General features: G+C 38.0%; 1 protein-coding gene across 1 annotated transcript in view; it reads right to left on the bottom strand.

Moving 5' to 3' along the window:
- Positions 1-4,739: 4,739 nt before the first annotated feature.
- MAP3K2 (mitogen-activated protein kinase kinase kinase 2) overlaps positions 4,740-18,621 on the bottom strand; it is a 92,728-nt gene continuing 78,846 nt past the window's right edge. The window contains exons 16-17 of the mRNA XM_027554943.1: positions 16,099-16,276; positions 4,740-13,634 (exon numbers count right to left, since the gene is read on the bottom strand). Of these exons, the coding sequence (XP_027410744.1) occupies positions 13,409-13,634; positions 16,099-16,276 (404 nt within the window). The 3' untranslated portion in view covers positions 4,740-13,408. The remainder of the gene's footprint in view (positions 13,635-16,098; positions 16,277-18,621) is intronic.

The following is an 18,621-nucleotide window of genomic DNA, read 5'->3' as shown; positions in this document are numbered from 1 at the left end:
TGGGATCAGCCCCCAGACAGCTAAGCACTGTCCTCTCCCAAAGGCTCCCAAACTGCTTCCTCCCACCTTAAAAGGTACAGATTTGAAGAGTGGTTCTGGATATATTGAATGTGAGTGGCTATACTAGCCTGCTTGAGTGCCATAACGAAACACCACAGACTATATGACTCCAACAGTGAAACTTATTTTGTCACAATTCTGGAGGCTGGAAGTCCAAGGTTAGGATCCTGCTCTCTTCCTGGCTTGAAGATGGCCACCTTCTTGCTATGTCCTCACACAGGGACTGAGGGAAGGGAAAACTCTGGTGTCTTTTCTTCACATAAGGGCACCAGTTTTCTCAGATTAGGTCCTTAACCATATGACCTCATTTAACTTTTATCACCTCCTCACAGGCTCTGTCTTCAAATACAGTCACGTTGGGAGTTAAATCTTCAGTGTACAAATTCAGGGGACGATGCAATTCCTACAAGCAGCCTATTACATAAATAAACGAAATGTCAAGTTGACAGTTGGGTGGAAATCTGAAGTTCAGGGACCTAAAATATGTTTGAGAACTGCCATCACATATCTATGATATTGAAGCTATAGGACTGATTAAAGTTACCCAGGGAACAAATGTAGGTAAAGAAAACGTCTGGGAACATTTTACAGTGAAGAGGCTGGAAAATGGTGAATTCTTCAAAACTAGATGAATGAAGAACAGCCAGTGAGATAGGAAAATCAGGAATCCTGGAAATCCTTTTATTCATCTCATTTCAGGGTCAAGGAAGTGATCTGCTGTGTTAGATGCTGCTGATCAGCTGAGCAAATTGAAGACAGACTCAGCCACAAAATCTGCAATGTAGAAGATCAGTTCTCAGATAAATGACCTTCAGTAAATTGAAGCTTTGTTGTTCCCTGCTCTAAATGAATTTCACTTTTTAAGAAATGGAGGAAACACCACTAAAACTTTCTTTGGCAGGTTTACATTTTCCCTCTGATTAATCATTTCCATGTGAAAACAGGGAAAAGTATAGTGAAGGCTATTTAAATCATACCTAACACAACCCTAGCCATCTATATTTTGGCTTTTTTTCCCCAGGCTTTTTTTCCTGTGAGTAGGTGTTTTTTTAACATCAAGATGTTGCTTGGACATAGAATTTTTTTTATCTTTAAAAAAAAAAAATCTTAACATAAGCTTTCAGTTCAGTCACTCAGTCGTGTTTGACTCTTTGTGACCCCATGGACTGCAGCATACCAGGCCTCCCTGTCCATCACCAACTCCCAGAGTTTACTCAAACTCATGTCCATTGAGTCAGTGATGCCATCCAACCATCTCATCCTCTGTCGTCCCCTTCTCCTCCTGCCCTCAATCTTTCCCAGCATCAGGGTCTTTTCCAATGAGTCAGCTCTTCGCATGAGGTGGCCAAAGTACTGGGAGTTTAAGCTTCAACATCAGTCCTTCCGATGAACACCCAGGACTGATCTCCTTTAGGATTGACTAGTTTGATCTTGGAGAAGGAAATGGCAACCCATTCCAGTACTCTTGCCTGGAAAATCCCATGGATGGAGGAGCCTGGTAGGCTACAGTCCATGGGGTCGTGAAGAGTCGGACACGATTGAGCAACTTCACTTTCACTTTTCACTTTTATGCACTGGAGAAGGAAATGGCAACCCACTCCAGTATTCTTACCTAGAGAATCCCAGGGACAGAGGAGCCTGGTGGGCTGTGGTCTATGGGGTCACACAGAGTTGGACACGACTAAAGTGACTTAGCAGCAGCAGCAGCAGTTTGATCTACCTATAGTCCAAGGGACTCTCAGGAGTCTTCTCCAACACCACAGTTCAAAAGCATCAATTCTTCAGCGCTCAGCCTTCTTTATGGTCCAACTCTCACAACCATACATGACTACTAGAAAAACATTCAAAAATGAATGTTTAATGACTATTTAATGAAGTTTAAATAGTTAGGCCACCTGATGAGAAGAGCTGACTCATTGGAAAAGACCCTGATGCTGGGAAAGATTGAAGGCAGGAGCAGAAGGGAATGAAAGAGGATGAGATGGTTGGAAGGCATCACCGACTGGATGGACCTGAGTTTGAGCAAACTCTGGGAGATAGTGAAGGACAAGAAAGCCCAGCCTGCTGCAGTTCATCAGGTCACAAAGAGTTGGACATGACTTGGCAACTGAAAAACAACAGTCATAATTTATTTAGTCAAACCCTAATTTGGGGGTATTGGAATAGTTAGTTCCAGGTTCAGTTCAGTTCAGTTGCTCAGTCATGTCTGACTCTTTGTGACCCCAGGCCTCACTGTCCATCACCAACTCGCGGAGTTCACTCAAACTCATGTCCATCAAGTCGGTGATGCCATCCAGCCATCTCATCCTCTGTCATCCCCTTCTCCTCTTGCCCCTAATCCCTCCCAGAATCAGGGTCTTTTCCAATGAGTCAACTCTTCCCATCAGGTGGCCAAAGTATTGGAGTTTCAGCTTCAGCATCATTCCTTCCAAAGAACACCCAGGACTGATCTCCTTTAGAATATACTGGTTGGATCTCCTTGCAGTCCAAGGGACTCTCTTCTCCAACACCACAGTTCAAAAGCATCGATTCTTCGGCACTCAGCTTTCATCACAGTCCAACTCTCACATCCATATGTGACCATTGGAAAAACCATAGCCTTGACTAGAAGGACCTTTGTTAGCAAAGTAATTTATCTCTGCTTTTCAATATGCTATCTAGGTTGGTCATAACCTTCCTTCCAAGGAGTAAGCGTCTTTTAATTTCATGGCTGCAATCACCATCTGCAGTGATTTTGGAGCCCCAAAAAATCAAGTTTGACACTGTTTCCACTGTTTCCCCATCTATTTGCCATGAAGTGACGGGACCAGATGCCATGATCTTAGTTTTCTGAATGTTGAGCTTTAAGCCAACTTTTTCACTCTCCTCTTTCACTTTCAGCAAGAGGCTTTTTAGTTCTTCTTCACTTTCTGCCATAAGGGTGGTGTCATCTGCATATCTGAGGTTATTGATATTTGTTCTGGCAATCTTGTTTCCAGCTTGTGCTTCTTCCAGCCCAGCGTTTCTCATGATGTACTCTGCATATAAGTTAAATAAGCAGGGTGACAATATACAGCCTTGACATACTCCTTTTCCTATTTGGAAACAGTCTGTTGTTCCATGACCAGTTCTAACTTACCCTATTGTAAATCGCTCTATAGAGTATTGTCAGATATTAATCTTTAACTGCATCTTGAACTTAAGACAAATTTTGGTAAACAGAAATAATGGCTTGGGAGTTCCCTGGTGGTCCAGTGGTTACGACTCTGCACTTCCACTGTGGAGGGCCTGGGTTTGATCCTTGGTTGGGGAACCAAGATCCCCCAAGCCATGTGGAGCAGCCAAAGAAAAACAAAAAATGACCTTGAATATACAGCATTTATGCTCTAACTGCCAAACCCGGTTAATTTTCCTGAGGATGAGTTGGATGGCATCACCAACTGGATGGACATGAATGTGAGCAAGCTCTGGGAGCTGCTGATGGACAGGGAAGCCTGGTGTTTTGCAGTCTGTAGGGGCTGCAGAGTCAGACATGACTGAGCGACTGAACTGAATGAACGCAAGTTTAGTAACATGTACGGACTTAGAGTTGATGTTAGAATAAGACTTTGGGGGAAGTTGGGATGGGGTGAAAGTTGGGATGAGGTCAAAGTATTTGGTACCCGGGAAAAATATGAATTTTCAGGAGCCATAGGGCAGACTGCAGTATGTTTGTGTTTCCCACAAAAAGATATTTTGAAATCCTAACCTCCAGTACCTCAGAATGTGACCTTATTTGGAAATACAGTCTTTAGAGGTAATCAAGTTAAAACGAGGTCATTACAGTGGGCCCTGATACTGCATGACTGGTGTCCTTATTTAAAAAAAAGAAACAAGAGGGAGACCACCACATAGCCACATGCCAAGAATGCCTGGGGCCACCAGAAGCTCCAAACAGGCAAGGAAGGACTCCCCTGCAGGTTTAAGGGGGAGCACGGGCCTGATGATGCCTTGTGCGTGTTGCTGTGTGTGCTTATGCTCAGTCATGTCCCCACAGACTGTAGACTCCCCCATGGCCCCAGGCTCCTCTGTCCATGGGATTTTCCTGGCAAGAATAACGGAGTGGGTTGCCATTTCCTCCTTCAGGGGATCTTCTGGACCCAGGAATCAAACTCATGTCTTCTGCACTGAAGGTAGATTCTTTACACTGAGCCACCTGAGAAGCCCACCTTAACTTTGGCCTTATTGCCTCTACAGCAAAACAAGCCAGCCAGTTTGCAGTGCTTTGTTACAACAGCCCCCAGTACTGAACATGGAGAACTCAATTTGGGGCTTTTATAGATATATTCTAGCACATCTGCAATCATATTCCTACACACAAAACTGATGGGTCAGAGGATATACAAGACTCTAAGGCTTTTGACTTGGTGTTGCTAGGCTGCCCTGTATATGACAGTGGTAACTTAAATGATCTCCAGTACTGTGGGAGTGTCCACTCTCTACCCTCTGACAGTAGTCTTTTTGTTTTTAGTCACCGTTAATTTCTGATTTGGGTAATCAAAGTATCTAGAGAAATATGCCAGAGCACGTTGAGGAGAACATTACAGACTTGTATCTTGGGAAGATTTAGTTGCAATGTTTCTAGGCTGTCTCCTAGAGAGTGATCAAAGCAGGCAGAGGAGAGACAACAGTGTGTCCAAGAAGAGCTGTGGACAAAGCAATCACAGTGGAAATAAATATCAGCTTTATTAACACTCAAAGTGCCATTCATTTATATTCATTCCATAGTCCAGAAGGTTACTTAGAGTAAGCCTTTGCACCACAATCTTTCAAAAAATGAACATGTAAGAAAAAGCAATTTTCATTGTGCTAATTATTGCAGGCCTTCATGCACGATAAATCTAAACAAAGATGTGTGCCAACCATATACAAATTTCCATATAAACAAAGTCATTGATCACTAACAAAATATAAACATGGTTTCTTTCACATTAGATTAAAAAAAAAAGCTATTTACCAGCAAGAAAAAACAAGTACATAAAAACTGTAAAACTCAAAAATTTTATACATTTTTACAAGCACAATTTTGAATGAACACAAAGTCAAATGTGCATGAAATGTGGCACATACCACACTGTATCTGGCTTCTGATAGGTTTTTCTAATCATATCGGCTCCTTATAACATAAGCTTAGTGACATTCAACTTCAACAGTGGACTCTATTCCTAACATAAGTAATTTCACATGATACCGCATATTAAAAAACAAGGTTCTCCTTAAGTACAACAACATTGTCAGATTGGAAATTTAATTCCCAATTCGTTTTCTGCCAGTTACTTAAAATGCAAAATACGGTGTAAAGACACAATAATGTATGTTTGGACATTTCTAAACCAATTTATAGTTAATCACAGAGAATCACAATTTTTCAATATATTGTTTTATGAGTGAGGTCTGACCTTGCCCAGTAAGAAGAAAACTGAAAGTTGAAATCTTTGGGGTAGAATAAAGGAAATATTCAAAAACAGTAGGACAGGCGAACAGCAACTGGAGATATAAAAGCCTTGACATCTCTTCAAGATAATTTAGTTTCTCACATTTTTTCATAGCTCTGAGAATTCAAAGGTTGTTTTAGTGGACAGTGTTTTTGCTACTGCTTAAAACCTATTTTTTCCCCTTAATTTGCATTTCATAGAATTCTCAATGAGAATTCAATGTTCTCTGCAAGAGTATTTTAATTGATAGATATCTAAGTAAATCTGCAATCAACTGTGGAAATACAAATACATTTTGAATGGTAAAAACAAAATTAAGAAAATAGTTTTGATCAGCCAGCTGAAAATATATTCATATAGTAAATAATCTCTCAGAAAGCTTTATATATATTTAATTATTCTAACTAAACAGTACCCTTATAAAACAAGTTCATAAAAATGTAGAAATGAAAATAAGAAATTACTGGGATATATACACATACCTACAGACAGAAAAAGACATCTCCACACACACATCCCCCAATACACAGAGTTACAAGCATACTTTCAACTTAGTCATGGATTTTAGAATACATATAAAATCAGAAAGTGATGTTGAACTCCTGAGTTCTCAACAAAGATAGAACCATAGATAAGTATACTTTGTAAAAGCATGAAAGTCCATCTAAATCAGTAATAGCAATGCAGTTACTGATGGCTACATCTTGAAAGAAGTTTAAACACAGAGACACAGACAGTAGTTCAATGCACGCATTCACGATGCTCACACACCCATCAACAATTATTGGTCAGAGTAGTAAATCAGTGTACAAATAAACATTTCCAAAAATGTGCAAAAAAGTCAACCTTGATAGGAAAAGAACACCTCTGTACATAAACTGCCCAGGATTTAACTGAGATTAAAAACATTTACAGAGAGAAACTAACAGATTAAATATAGAGAATTTAATGGCTACATTTAAAAATGTACATTAGGTCAAAGGGTAAATTTACAAATTGATAATCAGAATTTGCAACAATTAAAAGTTTATTCTCATATTTATCCAAGTTTACTTTTATTTACAATGATATCTGAATAAAAAGAACCATGTGAAATGTAAGAGATGTCAGACATTAAAAGTATTTTTGGTATTAACTCTTTTATAATATTTCAGAATGCAGGGTAGCAAATTTTAAAACCAACAGCAATAGAAAAAATGTAAACCTTTTACTTACTAAGACTGTATTAAAAACAAGTGCTTGTTTTTAAAGAAGTATTCTTATCCTTAGACACTGCACTTTCACTTGAATGGGGTATATTCCAAGGGTTTGGCCTACTTTCTTTTGCCTGTAAACCTTTCCAGCGCAAATGTTTCCACTAGTTCTTTCTTATTCCAGGTGGAAAAAAAGTCTTTGGAAAAATGAGAACATGACAAATCTATTTTGAAGCCTGTGTCTAACAGAGTTAGATGTAATTTTGTTACTTATCTCTCCCCTCCAAGCAATGCTAATGCTAAATCACCAACAGTTAATTACACAAATAAGTGAAGACAAAAGTGCTTTTCAGTACAGTCACAAACTTTACTGTCCTCAACTGGCATTAAGGGACTCAGAAATCCTACTTGGGGACAAATTCTGCATGTATGCTGGAGAGCAGACTTGTCCTTGTCTTCCAAAATGTCTATGGCACAAAAAGTCCATAACCTACTTTTCTGCAAAACTTTCCTGGAATGCCCCTCAAGTCAAACACAAGTTCATAAATGTCAAGACATTAAGAAGAAAGTACGCCCCCAACCTGAGGCATGTGTGTCGATGTGTATGTATATGCATCTGTGGTCAAGTGACATTAATAAGATTGGCACGTGTACAAGCTCAAGTCTGTAATGTCTATATAGTTCCCTAATAGTTGAAGTAAATTCTGCATGTCTAAATGCAAACACCGAGCACCTGTCCTTTAACTTGAAGGATAGACTGAGATACAAATTCTACTAGTACCTGTTTTATCATTTTTACACTATTAGCTTACAATTGGGCAGAAGTAACAGTGCTAATCATTTTGGCTATGTGTGCAGAGAATATAAAAGCTTTGGTTTAAAGTGATTCTGATAATACAGATTGTAAATACAAACAAGAAGTCATTAGGCATAGGGAATAATAGTAATCACTGATTTAACGCCTTTTCTGTTAACAAAAATAGCATTACTGTCAATTAAAATGCACAATTTTGAAAAATATGAAGAATTACATGAGACTGTAATACAAAGCAAAGATAAAGTTTATTCTTTACTATAGCTATGACTCCTCCCTCAACTTTCTGAAACTAAACCATGTCCACTCTCACTACCATCGAGAGAAGGTTCTCTAAACTGCCCTAAGAGCGCACTACCCGCTACAGCTCTGAAAGGTGAACACAGAGTCAGTAGGCACGAAAGCTCCCACACCTATTATGGCATCCTGTCCAGGTCGCGGCAGAAGTCAAAGCAAAGCTAAAGGTGACTATCAAGTACGAACAGTAGCTTCACAGCACGCCTTCCCTAGCCAACCAAAAAGAGGTATAAAACAATTTCCTTTTGAACACTTGGTAAGCTAAGGATGCTTGTTTTGATAATGTCTGGCAGAATTTCTATTCCAAAGAGCTCATGAAGAACTATGCAAAACCAATTACTTTCTATTTAGGAATTATATATAAGCTATTATACACACATACAAATTCAATTTTAATCTACTTTTAGCAACCAAGAGCTTGGCAATTTACAATAAATACCTTTATTAAACAACTGTTTGTACTAGCTACTTTTGGAGAATGTGCTGGCATTCCAACATCAGTAGGTTATACATATTTAAATTGTTCTTCCAAGAACAGAGACTAATCTAATTGGACATTCACACCTTTCCTTCCTTCCCACCCCTGCCCCAACTCCACACACACACACACACACACACACACACTCTTCACAGAAAAGCTAGAGTTTTAGTCAAAATGCTAGCTTAAAAGTAAGGATTAGAATTTGCTATCCCTGGATTTCTTGCTCATTGCCCTAAGTCTCATTGCCTTAACATTTGTAAACCATTCAAATGATCTCTTTAGGACAAAAACCACCATTCCAGTTCTTCTTTGAAAATCGTTAACTGAAACATGATATGCAAAGAATTTGAACAGTGCCAATGTGATTGAAAAATCAACTAATCAACTTGGAAAATAATTTACTATGTCTCTTTAGAATTAAAATATCTTTCTATCCTTATCTTAGAAATTTGTGTCTAGTAAAACTGCAATGTGTCTATCACAAAACAATGTTAATGTTTCTCTTCTAACATATTTTAAAAAAAAGAGGTAGAAAAGGGTAGGAGGAAGCAGGCATTAAGAAAAGTTTAATGGCCAGTACACAGTCTAAGGCCAAAGGAACTCCTGAAGCCTACTGATTTTGGAGAAACTTTCATTGCGGTGGGTAATGTGAATTATTATTGATATAAAACAAAATTAAGGCATACAGAGAAAAAGGCACTACGAAAAATTAACAATTAAACTGCTTTTCATTAACATTTTAACCAATCTTAAGATTCAAATAAATATGAACATTACATGTGTAACAAAGGCCAAACTTCATGTAAAACAGTAAGATCTCAAGATTTTCCTGATCTTAGTATAAAAAACACTGTTGGCAGAATTCAGTTTCTATCAAATGTTTTGGGTATTTTAATAATTCAGACCAAAAGAAAATATTTTCTTTAAAAGAAAAAAGCAGGGGAAAAAAAAGTGCCATGTGATGGAATAAATGCCCCATCACTGGGACTGTCTGAACAGAGGCTGGGTTTTCAGAGTCCTGAGCGAGAGGGGGCCTGACCTGTGGCAGATCTCTCCAGCTGGGGCGCTTCTGCTGTCTGCTGTTCAGTTTATCACAGCCAATGGCCACCCAAAATCGCTTTCCCCTCACCTTATAAGTAATAACAGTTTAAAACATCATTGACGAACTTTTCAGAGTTAAGATATGTCAAAAAAAACAATTGTTTGCCCATTTTTTCCTCCTAGACTGTGACCTCCTTAAGGACAAGTTAACTTAATACCTGACATAGTAAGTCACAATATTGAATAAGTAAATGAAAAAGACTCACCATGTTAAAAAAAAATAGATAGATCCCTATACTTGGCTGACACTAGGTGATTTTATATTGAACTATTGGTCCCAAATGAAATCAATGACAAAGAACTCTGCTGTGGGCCAAGGAGTTTGCATCTGGCAAATGTATTTGCTTTTGCTCCCAAGCTTGGTTGTCCCTATAAACTGTTCAAATTGTATTTTCTCAGTAATTTCATGTACCTTATTATACTTCCATCTCAGAAATATTACACACCAGACCTGACATATACAAGAACTGAAGTAGCAGAGAAAGCTACTCTAAAGAAATAATTTCACCTTTTAAATGTAGCTTCTATTGGAAATAAGATAAAGACTCCTTCAAAGCCAATTCAATTTACTATGAAATAAGTTTTAATTTTTCTTTTCTAGTTCAGCCTATGCATTAACATTTCAATCCATATAAATTATGTAAGGTTGTCATGCCTTTGAAAATTTTCTAAGGCAGTAGTCTTCAACTGTTTCTCAGGTTAGAAACATGTTTTGTAAATGAGGAAAATTAAAGATCATCATATTGAAACTTTCAAAGTCTGTATATTTTAAAATACATTTTAAAGAATTATCATCAAAATTTCTATTAGTCATTATGATATTTTTCAACCCTTTTATTCAATATAATTTGAGTGCAATGTAAAAGATCTTGTATTTGGTCCAAGCCTAAGTCATGCCATCTTGAATCTCTCAAGGCCTAAGTAGAAAGGTATATCCTGAAAAGCACATAAAAGACTGCTAGTGAATCTTCTCCAGCACCAAAAAGTCTGCCACTATCAAAGCAGAACGCATTTTAAAGGCACAAAGTTAGCAGTCTGGTCATTTTCCAGCCTCAGCAAAGAAACATTACAGTATAGAAGAATCAGGCTGTGCATTTAAAAAACAAAACACATTTATAGTCATCCTAAAAAGTTCAAATTTCATTTGTTGATCCATATCATTATTAGAAAGAAAAAAAATGGAGTGTTACAGCCCCTGATAGATGTGTTTCCTTTCAAATTTTTCTTTTTTAAATTTAATTTTGATCTTCCATACCTCACCCCACTTTAAGCTTTTTTGTTCTAGTAGTTTTTATATATATTAACTTTTTTGTGGTTTTTGGTACCTTTAACAACTTGTATGAAATAAATTCACATCACATTTTTATATAGCTCTGTAAACTATTATCTATTCTTAAGTCTTTACATAGAGAACAATACTTTTCCATAGCTAATATTTTTCTTATAAAACAAAGGTCTTACGCAGCAGTGTTAACATAGTAGTTTCTTTTCAGGTGATTTTATTTTCTATAGCATTTTGGAAAGAGAGAGAGACTGAAAAAAGCAAACATTTTGCTTTGGGTTTCACAGTCTCCCAAGGTTTCTCTTTAAAGAGCACTTGTCTCATATTCTGCACTGCTGATTACCCTGACAGACCAAAATTGAGCCAAAAGAAAATCACAAGCACACAGCACAAGGGAAGGAAAAGCCCACTGGTCCAGATACCATGGTCTTGCTCAAGTAGAAGAGATGCCTTCACTCATAAAAGATGAAGAAATTATAATAGATCCACATCCTTGGGGACTATGTTTATAGCACAAGATTTGGCAGTTGATTTTCTGGGGGGTGGGAGGTAGGCTACTAATTCATATTCTTCCTTGCAAGCTGCTTCCTTTCATTATACGGGAATAGGAGAAGCTCTAACAGCTGTATTTGTGCTTTGACTTCTTCTCAGACTAGCTAGTGGAATTTCAAATATTCCTACAGGGAATGCCAGATAGGACCTTGATACAGTAAACCAACATCTACTTAACTTCAGAAACAAAGTATTTTAAAACGATTCCTAAACAAGCATACCTTTCAGCAGAAAATAAAATACCCAAGTCCCTTATGAATCCCATGAAAGGCATCACACTGAGGGCCTCCAGGAAGAATACTATTTTCTAGACCCTTAAAGTACTCAGCCCTTGCTCTAATATGCTGAAAACATTGCAAGTGGCCAAATCACTGTATCATTCACGTTTTTCAGTAGCACAGGTCCATCAGAGATAGTGGGAGTTTCCCAGCAGTCTCTTTCTGCTTAATGTCCTTGGCTCTTATACTAGAAATATCTGGCAGTTTTTAACCTTCGTTTAAAGTAGTTAATACTTTGTTTTAATATGCCTTTCTTTTCCCACAATTATGAATGAACTGACTTCCGAGGAAAGAATACATACATACAGATGGCTGAGTTCAACAGGCTCCATGTTTAAGTTAATTTTATTTCCAAAATGAAAGTTACTGATTTGGGTGCAATATGCAGCTGGTAAGAAAAGGATTGCTCCTTGCTGTTTGTACAGATCATTCACCCTTGACTTGAAGTAGTGATCTCTGCTCTTGTAAAACCCTCATTATGCACTATATCACTCTCTGAAATTTACTTTTTGCAAGGAACCTGCTTTGTACATAGCCATTTTTGGTTTATAACCAGGGCTAGTATTGATCTCAGGGATTCTCAACTTCAGCACTTTTAATATTTGAGGAGGATAACGCTTTGATGGGGAAGGGAGGTGCTGTTCTTGTGTATTCTAGTTTGTTTAGCAGCATCCATGACCTCTAACCACTAGATGCCTCTAGCATCCTCTTTTTTATGACAACCAAAAATGTCTCCAGGCATTGCCAAATGCCAGGTAAAACTATCCCCACCCCAGCCATGAAAACCACTGTTTTACATGGTAACTGTTTTCTGAGGTACTTTAGTCCTCTGTGATCCAAAGAACAAGGGTTTTCTCTCACAACATTAGCTTTTAAGACATGGATACTGCAGGTTAAACTCTCAGTTCCTCAAGATGTTTACCTGCGGGGAATCAGGAGCTGGAACTGGAAAGATACAGTATGCATGATTTCACTTCTCCTTCCCCTTGATTTTGGGGCTTCCCCCTCAGGTAAAGAACGCAGTTTAACATGCACTAAACCACACTAGGTTCTTTTCATTTCTGCTGACTGGCAAATGTGGCCTCTTCTACTCTCAGACATTTAATTAGAGCAGTCTTCTATCTTTTAATTTGAATTTGCTTATTGACTTCACATATCTGCTTTAAAATAAAACAGTATCTTTTTTTTTTTTTTAAAGCAGAAAGCTATCCCTCAAGGTTGATAGATTCCAGTAATATGGATCTATTATAGTGTATTTGCTTATTATACTGGTTAGGATTAACAAATAAACATTCCTCTAGAGATTCATATTTTCTATCAAGATTCCTACTGAGCAAAAAGCTTGGTAGACAGAGGTTAGGATCTAAAGAATACAGATACAAGAAGAAACCTATATTCTTTCAGTTGAGTACCTATCCTAAACTCAAGTTTAGGGCTCAACCCCACAAACGAGAATCTATTTTAAATACTATCACTAAAAACTACAAATTATACATCATTTTTTTCTTCTCGTTTTCCTTGTCTCCCCATCACTGCCAATCCGTCAGTGACACAGGGAAAGACTCTACAATCTTTAGGTATTCCAATGATTTTTTTGTACTAAAAAGAGTGACTATGTACTAAAGTGCTGTATGTCTCTGAACCACATCAGTACATTATAAAAATTAAAAAAAAAAAAAAAAGCTTCAAGTTCTTATAAGGGAAAAAAAAGATTAAATATAAAAAATTTAGGTTACTATTATTATTAGTAATCAAATTTAACCAAGAATCAAGAGAAACACTTTTCCCTCTTGTCTTTTTCCCTCCGCATCTCTCTGTTATAAACAAGGAAAAGTGCAGTCAGAGAGAGGGTGCGTGGACAGCAGGGAGCTGGGCAGGCACACAGAGGCCCCGGCCGCTAGTGGCAGTGCACAAACGTGTGCCTCAGCAGGTCGTCGGCGGGCGGCCTCAGTTTGGCCTCTACAAAAATCCGTTTGAGGAAGTCTCGAGTATAGTCGGAGACATGAGGTGGCAGCTTTGGGTTCGTTGGCTGAGTGGCGATTTTAAAGATGGCAGCCATCGCTTCAAACTCGGCCCAAGGAGGCTTTTCAGTTAGCATTTCTACCACAGTACAGCCCACGCTCCTAAGAGGGGAAAAAAAACACCTTACACAAACAACATCATCATGAAAGTCAGTTAACTAACTACCTACGAAATGAGAAATGTGTGAAGTTCATATACATTTAAACATGACTTGGTTTCAAGTGTAAAACTTCATTACAAGGCTGTCACCATCGACAGCTGGAACTGGGGTCACGGCCCTCGGCGCCCTCATGGAGCCGCTGGGCTCTGAGGCTGACATTCTACGTGCCTCTGAAGGGCTCCTGCTCTGGACTGTCCGTTTCCCCAGCAGCCCTGAGGGGTCTTGGAGCCCCTGTGAAGCGCCAAAAAGACGCAGGGGTGACTGAGGCCTCAGTTGGCCTGGCCAACCGCGTGATGGCCGGGACACCTGCTCCCAGCCACCAGGCCCCCTCCCAGCCCTGGAGGAGAATCCACGGAAGGTCAAATGAAGACAACCTGAGAGAAGAGCACTTCAGGGCAAGAATGATGTGGTTTAGATCGACTGACATGGAGACCTGACAGAAGGAGCTGAAGAAAACAGGGCTTTTAAATTTGAGGAGACATTTTTAAGTGAATTTATGTAATCTTAAAGAAACATCTTTTTCCAAACTTGGTATCAATCCCAAACCCAAACAATGAGAAAAAAATTGCTTTAAAGATAAATATGCCTGTAGTCACTACTGAACTCCCCCGTAGGGATCTGTCAGGGATATAGTGTAGTTATAGGAAAAGTATTTTATGTATGCAGTCTCGAAGAAAAATTTATGTTTTAAGTCTGCATTTCAATGAATTCTAACAGCTGTAGAAATAAATGGGAAACAAATATTCTTCTTGTTGCACCAAAAAGTTAAATTTGTGGTACATGAATTGTTTTATAATAACTATTACTAATAAAATGCCTTTTAGTGCATTATATCAACTCTTAGTTGAACCAACAGCCAACTTAAACATCTATGCAAATTTTAAAAAGTGATTTTCTTTCTGAAAGCTGGTACTGTCTTAGAAGAGCTTTCCAAATGTAAAGTAGTGAAAACTGTAGCATATAATACATTTGTATAACTTTCAATATTTGATGTTTGTTAAACTCCACTCTGGGCAATCAAACACGGATAAAAAATAATGAGAAATGAATTGGTGCTTTCCTCCTCCTTTTGCTAGGGTAAGAGAAAAGAAATTTACCATATTTCTTTTTTTAACTTTGTGTTTTTGAATTGCTTTTAAGGCATAATTTTTATTGCTTATTACTTTAGACTTGTACTTCTCAAACCTGACAACACTTCAGAAATCTTTGCCTGGGCCCCACTCTTGAGATACTCACATATAATAGTTCTGAGATGAGCTCTGGGTATAGTTAACTTTATTCCTCCTTCTTCCCTCCATTTCTCAAATGTGTGGATATGTTTGAGAACCACTAGACTAACAGGTTAAATTTTTCCTATTTAAAGGAGATCATCAATTTAAAGCAATACATTTAGTTTTGTTTCTATATGGCTCTGTTGATGGCTTTGTTACAACTAAATTACTGTGTTATTATCTTGTTAAAAAAATAAGCAGCTTATGTTTGACCTAAAAACAAAAACCCAAACCTGTACTTTAAACATAAACATCAATGAAAACAAACTACAATTTAAGCTCTCAAATTTGTTAGGCACAGAATATTATTCATAAGTTTTGCTCCATATAATTCTCTAGCCTGCCACTGAATATAAGTGTTTTTTTTGTCTTTATCTCACAAAGAATAGAAACATTAGAAATTCTTTGTCTTTAGGTGCCTAAAACGAATACCTATTAACAACTTTACTCAAAAGAGCTCATATAAGTAGCTGGGGCTGAGAAGCAGGCAGGAGAGACTCCCAAGCTGCACAATAGAAAGGGTTTAGAGAACTGCTGACCTCTCAGGGTGCCCAATCTCAGGCTCAGGAGCTGGCAGGCAGTGAGAACTTGGTTAAGGAGGAACCAGAGTGACCTTTATTGAACGGCAAGAGGAGGAACAGAGACTCCCCTCCCTCACTTCCTAGCTCTGCACTGGTCACAGAGAGAAACCTTCTCTTTGCCACTTCAACAAATACCAATAAACACCGAAGGGAAAAAACCACTTTTCTCAGTGGGAAGTAGGAAATGGCCGTTTTATGTTCTAACTTAAAATTATTAAGCAATTAAAGGTTAAATGACTTGTAAGACTAGCAATAAACATTAATTACTTTAGAAGTTCATCCGGGAAATAAAATGAAGACAGCTTTCTAATGCTGAAATTTTCTTAAGATGAAATTCTTCTCAAAGAATGAAAAAATGGTTCGAAAGCTTTATTTATTTGGTCAGTTATTAAGCCTCAAAGGGCATAATTAAAATGATATCAATCCTTGTAATCCTGACATTTTATTTCAAAAATACAAAAAAGAATTTAAGTTCATTTCAATAATTTCCATCCTGAGTGGAAATATGTTAATAAGGTATGTGTTTTCAGGCAAATCCCGCGTCAAAACCTACCAGATATCTGCTTTTCTGCCATAGCCTTCTCCACTAATCACTTCAGGGCTCATCCAATACGGTGTGCCTGTCACAGACTTCATTCCCGTCCCTGAAAGACAGATGGTTTGAAGCCGTTTGCTGGCCCCAAAATCTCCTAGTTTGACGTTGCCTGTTGAATCTCGCAGAATATTTGCGCCTAAAACAAGAAATATCCTCATTTCATTATTTTTATTGGTAATCTGGAATATAACGTAAAAGAAAATGGCAAAAAATTACTTAGACTCTTCAATCTGTCTCCAAAATCAGGCTGCTTTGCACCTCTGAATAGTACCTAGCATAATGCTAGGTGTAAGGTCAGTGTGTATTAAAGATTTCTTACATGGAACAATGAAAATTTAGTGTCACTGTGTGTGCTTCAAGACCTAAGAAAAGGTTCCCCCACTGAAAAGGGCTGGTGCAAGTGGGAGGTGAGGATGAAAAAGAAGTGAAAGGGGAAAAGGACTAAGAATGGGAAGTTCAAAAAAAAGGAACGGGAAGTTCAGGGAAGGATGATGAAAGCAATAGCAGGCTCTTGGCCCCAGCCTCTCTGTTATAAAGCAAGAAGCCCATGTCTACAAGATTACTTCCCTGTGAACCTAGCCTCTCCTCAGGAACCTCCAGAATCAAAATTTCTCCTCAACTTCTATATAGTACATTTTAAATCGAACCTAAGCAAGCTTCAAGGTTTCTGTTTTAAAATTTCATTTGCTTCTATAACAAACTTCTAACTCTATTTATTATAAACTGACCACGACTGCTTAGCTGAGAAAGTGTTTACAGAGTCCTCCAGTGTAAAGTTACTCTTTCCCCCTTTCCATACTCAGCTCTCTGGAAGAAGTTCACTACGTATAAGTGAGTGAGAAATTATGCTCTAGGCTTAGTAGTTACATATATTATTTGGAATTATTCTGCATGGGAGATTTGTCTCTTCTTTCCTATTTATTTGACCATCCATTTCTACCAATCTGAATATGTGGATATTTATTTTGTACTTTGGGTTATAAACAATGACTTTATTATTATTTTTGTTTTGTTTTTGCTCATGTTGTTTACAGCTTTGTCCATTGGGAGTCCTCTCTGTTGACGCCTGTGTCCCACTGCCATAATTCAGTCATCGTGTTCTCACTTGTTTGGATTTCTGGACTGTTTGTGTCAGCACTGCCTTACATTCTGGAACCAGAAGATGCCCCATGCTCACTCTGCACCTCCTGCACCGGCTCTACAGTCAGCCATGTCTCCAAGGGACACTAGTTCCTTCTAGTGGAGAATGGTATCAGAAACCAGCAATCTAGGAGCTAGGTTCATTTATTTTTATTCTCTATTTTCCCCTTTACCATTCTTTAAACTCAACCTTTTTTCTAGGATTATAAATCTAGTTTCTTCATATATAAATTATTTCTAAAAAACTACCATTTTTTAAGTAGTTACATATATTATTTGGAATTATTCTGCATAGGAGATTTGTCTCTTTTTTCCTACTTATTCAACCATCCATTTCTACCAGTATGAATACACGGATATTTATTTTGCACTTTGATTATAAACCGATGACTTTATTATTTTTTTTGCTCATGTTGTTCCAGCTAAGTTGCTGTTTTTAAACAAGTATTTTATCGACTTATCTAATTTTAGTTTCTAAACTTTACCTAAAATCTTCCTAACCTTCAGCATATTTTAGATTAAAAAAAAGATTCCTACCTTCTTTTTCTTTTTTAAAAACAGCCTCTTAGAAGGAATGTGAATAGTGGAGAAAAACGTATATTATAGACTGGAGAGAATGCAAATTGTCCATCCCTACCATGAACTTCTGGCCCTGTCTTCTGTTCTCCAGCAAATTTCCCAGTCTAGTCAATTAAGGCCTGTCTTGAGGGGAGAGTCAAGGATTCATTCTCTGCATGCATTAAGCCAAAGTATGCCTTGGTACCAATGATTCTCTAAAACAGCACTGCCTTTTTGACACCTCTTGCTGTCCAATACTTAAAGAAGGACTCTGTCAAAAAAACCCACACCACTGTGTCTAAAACATTTAAGCTGGGGAAGGACAACCAACAAGCCAGTTTTTAATGGTTACCACCTGGGCAGAAACAGTCCCAGGCAGGTAGACAAGGAGAGCTATCACTGGGGAGTCATCACCAATGCTGAATCAATGCTCATCCATACAAAGGGCTGAGGAGAAAATGTACATACCAGGTTCCCAATATAGTTACCTAACTTTTTAAAACCTTACTTTGGATACGTTAAAAGTAAACTGTTAAGGAGACTTTTCAAAGACACACAAAAGCAGACAGAACACTGCACGGCCCTCTCACCCAATCCCAGCAATCATCTGGGCAACCTCTTCGAACCACACTACTAGCCACTCCTTCCCCTCATATTATCTGAATTGAATTAAAGACATCATGATCAATAAACAGTTTAGTACACATCTTTAAAAGACAAGGACTCTTATCACACATAAGACCACAGATAATAATTCCTTGACATTATTAAATATATAGTCAG

Source organism: Bos indicus x Bos taurus, chromosome 2 (genome assembly GCF_003369695.1).
Source record: "Bos indicus x Bos taurus breed Angus x Brahman F1 hybrid chromosome 2, Bos_hybrid_MaternalHap_v2.0, whole genome shotgun sequence".
Lineage (NCBI taxonomy): Eukaryota > Metazoa > Chordata > Mammalia > Artiodactyla > Bovidae > Bos > Bos indicus x Bos taurus.
This window is presented reverse-complemented; position numbering and strand designations above follow the sequence as displayed.